Genomic DNA, 3969 nt, shown 5'->3' with positions numbered 1-3969 from the left:
TGGGGGCCCGGAAGGCAGAAGCAGAGGGCGGGGCTGCTTCCAGATCTCGTGAAGCGGTGTGCTTCTCCCTGCTGGCCCGCTGCCTGCTTCCAAAGGTGTGTAAATCAGAACTTACTTTAAAAAAAGAAACAGTCTGTGAGGAAAGCATTAGTGAGGCGTCTTGAAGCGAATGGCTGGAATCCATCACCAAGTGCAGAAGCACGGGTTTGGCTCGCACAGCGTTGCCTTTGCTCTGGGCTTTAGGGCGGGTGGGACAGAAAGGGACACTCGGCGTGCGGCTCCTCAGTGTGCACTTGGGCCGCGCCTTCTGGCGAAAGTCAGCAGCGGGAGGAGACGGGCAGCTGTCCTACAGGTCTCAGGGGAGCGAGGGCGGAGCCAGGGCTCAGCCCGCTGGCAGCTTCCTCTGATCCGGGCTGCAAGTGCCATCACAGCACTAGACTCTTTCCTCGGTGCTGCAGGCGAGGCTCCGAGGAGCATTTTGTAGGGAGAGGTCTGTCCCGGGAGCCCAGGGACTTGTCTGGGCTGAGCGAGGTCGTGTGGGACCACCCCCTGGGGGGACAGGGAGGGTGCTCCCACCGGAGGTAAGATGTACCTTCGTCGTTCACCGAGTGAGGAAATGAATGTATCCAGATGAGAAGAGGGCCAGTTCAGGAGTCCTTTCCACGGCACGATTTCTTACGGCAGCGCCGCCAGCCCCTGAGGTCCCAGCCGCTGAGAGCCGCCCTGCTCCCCAGCCTCGGCCCATGTTCGGGGTGTGCACAGACTCGGGGGTCCCCAGGCACGGAGTCTGCAGCAGCCGGGCCCCCCCCCGGGGACGCGTTGTCAGTACCTACGGGCGCCACCCCGTATCTCACTTCCTGGCTCGTTGATTTGTTGATTTCCTGTGGTCCTGGGCAGGTTGGGATGTGGCCCCTCTGGGTCTCCTGTCACTGCAGAGCCACCCTCGAAACAGGCCCTCAGCCTCCTCCCCGCCGGGCCTGTCTCCTCTCTCCCACAGGCCCGCTCGTGCACATCCACTCTGGTCGTGCTGAATTCCCTCGTCCTGAAAGGGCCCTGGCCCTCTCTCACCACCCTTCCTCCCAGACGTCTCTGACGTGGCCTCTCTGGAGGCGATGCAGCCTGGGGGGCAGCCCTGCCTTGACTCACTCACCCTCCAGGTTGACAGGCTGGGGGCCAGGCCTCCACGAGGTGGCGCTAGGTGCTCGTGGCATAAGGACCAGCCGCCTCCCAGGGCCTTGGTTCTGGCAAGTGCTCTGGCCTCTTTGGCGAGGCTTTGGGTCAGTGGAACCGGAAACATTCTTCACACCATGTTAATCTAAAAGCTTGTTACCAACTCTAAGAAAGCTGTGCAGCTTAAAAGGAAGCATACACCTTTGAATTTATATCAGCCACAAAACCCAGAGTATTCAGGTTTGGGAAGCCTGGAAATATAATTTTTTATTACTACTAAGTCACTTCAGTCATGTCCGACTCTGTGTAACCCCATAGATGGCAGCCCACCAGGCTTCCCCGTCCATGGGATTTTCAAGGCAAGAGTACTGGAGTGGGGTGCCATTGCCGTCTCCGAACTTTTTATTAGCCAGGCATTTGTACACTCTCAGCCTTAATTTTCACCAGCGTTTGTTAGATTCTTTATAAAAACTCTCTCATTTAACACCCCCCCCGCACAGTGCCACTCAGGATAGACACTGTTATTCCCATTTTACAGGCTGCTTCTGCTGCTGCTAAGTCGCTTCAGTCGTGTCTGACTCTGTGTGACCCCATAGACGGCAGCCCACCAGGCTCCCCCGTCCCTGGGATTCTCCAGGCAAGAACACTGGAGTGGGTTGCCATTTCCTTCTCCAATGCACGAAAGTGAAAAGTGAAAGTCAAGTCACTCAGTCGTGTCCGACTCTTAGCAACCCCATGGACTGCAGCCCACCAGACTCCTCCATCCATGGGATTTTCCAGGCAAGAGTCCTGGAGTGGGTTGCCGTTGCCTTCTCCGATTTTACAGGCTAAGAAACAGCAAAGAGTAACCTCCTTCACAGGCTTAAGTGGTAGAACTGGAGTTTCCTGGAGGCCCAGCTGGCTTCTCTTCACCGACAATTAAGGAATGATTTGCAGCAAATGTGTTTTGGGGTCTGGCTCCATCTTCTAGATTCCACGTCCGAGAACGGCAAGTCTCGCACTTAATAAAGACTAGGAGCTTCGTGTATGAGGCGACTCTATTTGCAGCAGTCATGTTTGTTTTCACTTGTAGGGTCCCTCCCCGCCCAGTTCCCCTGGAGAGGGAAGGAGAGAGGATTTGGGGTTGTCAGCTGGTGTGCTGAGGTCGCTGAGGTTTTACATGCTTCCTGGGGCAGATTTGAGTCAGTTAAAAGCAGAAAAGAAGGTGGTCCTGGGGGCTCCCCTGTGGTCCAGTGGTTAAGATCCACACTCCCAAGGCGGGGGGCTGGGGTCAATCTCTGGTCAGGGAACTAAGATTCCACGTGCTGCACGATGCGGCCCCCAAAATTGTTTTTTAATTTAAAAAAAAAAAAGTGGCTCTGTGCTGTCCCGCGTTTCGAGCTGTGAGGTTGGGGGTCTTTCTCCCGCTGTCAGGGCTCGTCCCCTGCGGGCCTCTCTGCCCACTCAGGCGCTTCTCGGCCTCCTCTTTGCACCGGGTGGTGCCGTTGACCCTGGTGGGTCCAAGCACCGACTTCTTGCTGGTTTTTGGCTCCTTCTGACTCACGAGCCGTCTCACGGTGGGCTGTGGGTGGGCCCCACCGGGAGGGGCGGTCAGGGACAAGCCGCTTGCTGGTGCCGCTCACGGGGGGCAGGTCCAACGGCCCACCTGGAAGGGCCAGTGAGACGTGCACTACCCCTTCTCCAGAATGTCGGAGGAAACTTCAGCCGTTACTCGGCAAACCTGATTGATGAACAGTCATTTTGTCCTGGGAGCGGGAGGAGGAGTCTAGTTTTCTGCCTTCTGTTTTGCGTAGTTCCCCTAAGTGTCTTCCTACGGAGAGAAGCTGAGAAAACTGAGATCCAAGTACCTAAATGCCTATAAAGATTACAAGCAGACACGAAATTACAGCCTCACTTGTTTAAAAAGAGCAAATCTGTCCATGGGGATAAAATAATCTAAATGGTGATTACGGAATAAGAAATAAAAGGAAACAGTGCCCCAGATAACCAGGGCATCAGACGCCCGCTGAGATGGCAGCACGGGGCGTCCTGTGGCCTGACCGGGGCAGAGAATGGTGCTGTGAGCTGTCTGCATGCGTCAGGGCCTGCGTGGAAGACGGTGGTCCCTTGGGAAAGCAGCAGGAATCTGGAGTGTTTTTAAGCACGTTTTTAAAGTGAGGTAGGTGGAAGGCCTGAGCATGGGACTTGCTGACCAGGGTTGGTGGCTGTGGGCTAGCCAGCGTTCAGGCAGCTGCCACCCTGGTACTGCCCCCCAACCCCACCCCCTGGTGCCTATTCTTGGGGTCTGTGGTCTGCTGAGGGAAGGGCAGGGCATGCAGTCCAGGAAGTGTCAGCCGGAGGACGTGGACGAGAAGAAATGCGTGACCCCAAATGTCAGAACTTCAAACCCTGACCCCCTTGTGAATTACCTCCCCCGTTGCTCTCGTTTTCAGAAATCATGAGGTCCAATGGATTCTGCTTAGCAAATACGGAAACGATCGTTATTGACCACAGTATTCCGAACGGCAAAGACCAGCACGGGGCTGTGGACCCCACGGAGCACCTGTAAGTGGGCTGATTGTCTCTGGCAGGGCCCAGCTGGGTTCGCGGGTTCTGCCCCGTCTGTGCTCATGGGCTGGGAGCCTGCACTCCGCGGGCAGCCCTTCCCCTCCTGGGGGCTGGCTCGGGCGGCCGGGGGTCAGGTGCCCGCCCAGCCTCACCGCCTGCCTCCCCGCGCCGGTTTGAGGGCGGGGGCGAGCTCCCTGCCGAGCTGGAGGACGGGGACGACCCGGCGGCCTACGTCACCAACCTGTCTTACTA

At 57.1% G+C, this 3969-nt stretch overlaps 1 protein-coding gene across 1 annotated transcript in view; it reads left to right on the top strand.

The window, feature by feature from the left end:
- Positions 1-3967, top strand: part of PXDC1 (PX domain containing 1) — a gene marked incomplete at its 3' end in the record, with an annotated part of 19641 nt that extends 15674 nt beyond the window's left edge. Inside the window, exons 5-6 of the mRNA XM_010832760.1 lie at positions 3603-3714; positions 3889-3967. Of these exons, the coding sequence (XP_010831062.1) occupies positions 3603-3714; positions 3889-3967 (191 nt within the window). The remainder of the gene's footprint in view (positions 1-3602; positions 3715-3888) is intronic.
- Positions 3968-3969: the final 2 nt, after the last annotated feature.

The sequence above is a fragment of the Bison bison genome, unplaced genomic scaffold (assembly GCF_000754665.1).
Source record: "Bison bison bison isolate TAMUID 2011002044 unplaced genomic scaffold, Bison_UMD1.0 scf7180017862188, whole genome shotgun sequence".
NCBI classification, from domain to species: Eukaryota; Metazoa; Chordata; class Mammalia; order Artiodactyla; family Bovidae; genus Bison; species Bison bison.
Note: the sequence above shows the minus strand (reverse complement) of the source record. Positions and strands in the feature narration are given on the sequence as shown.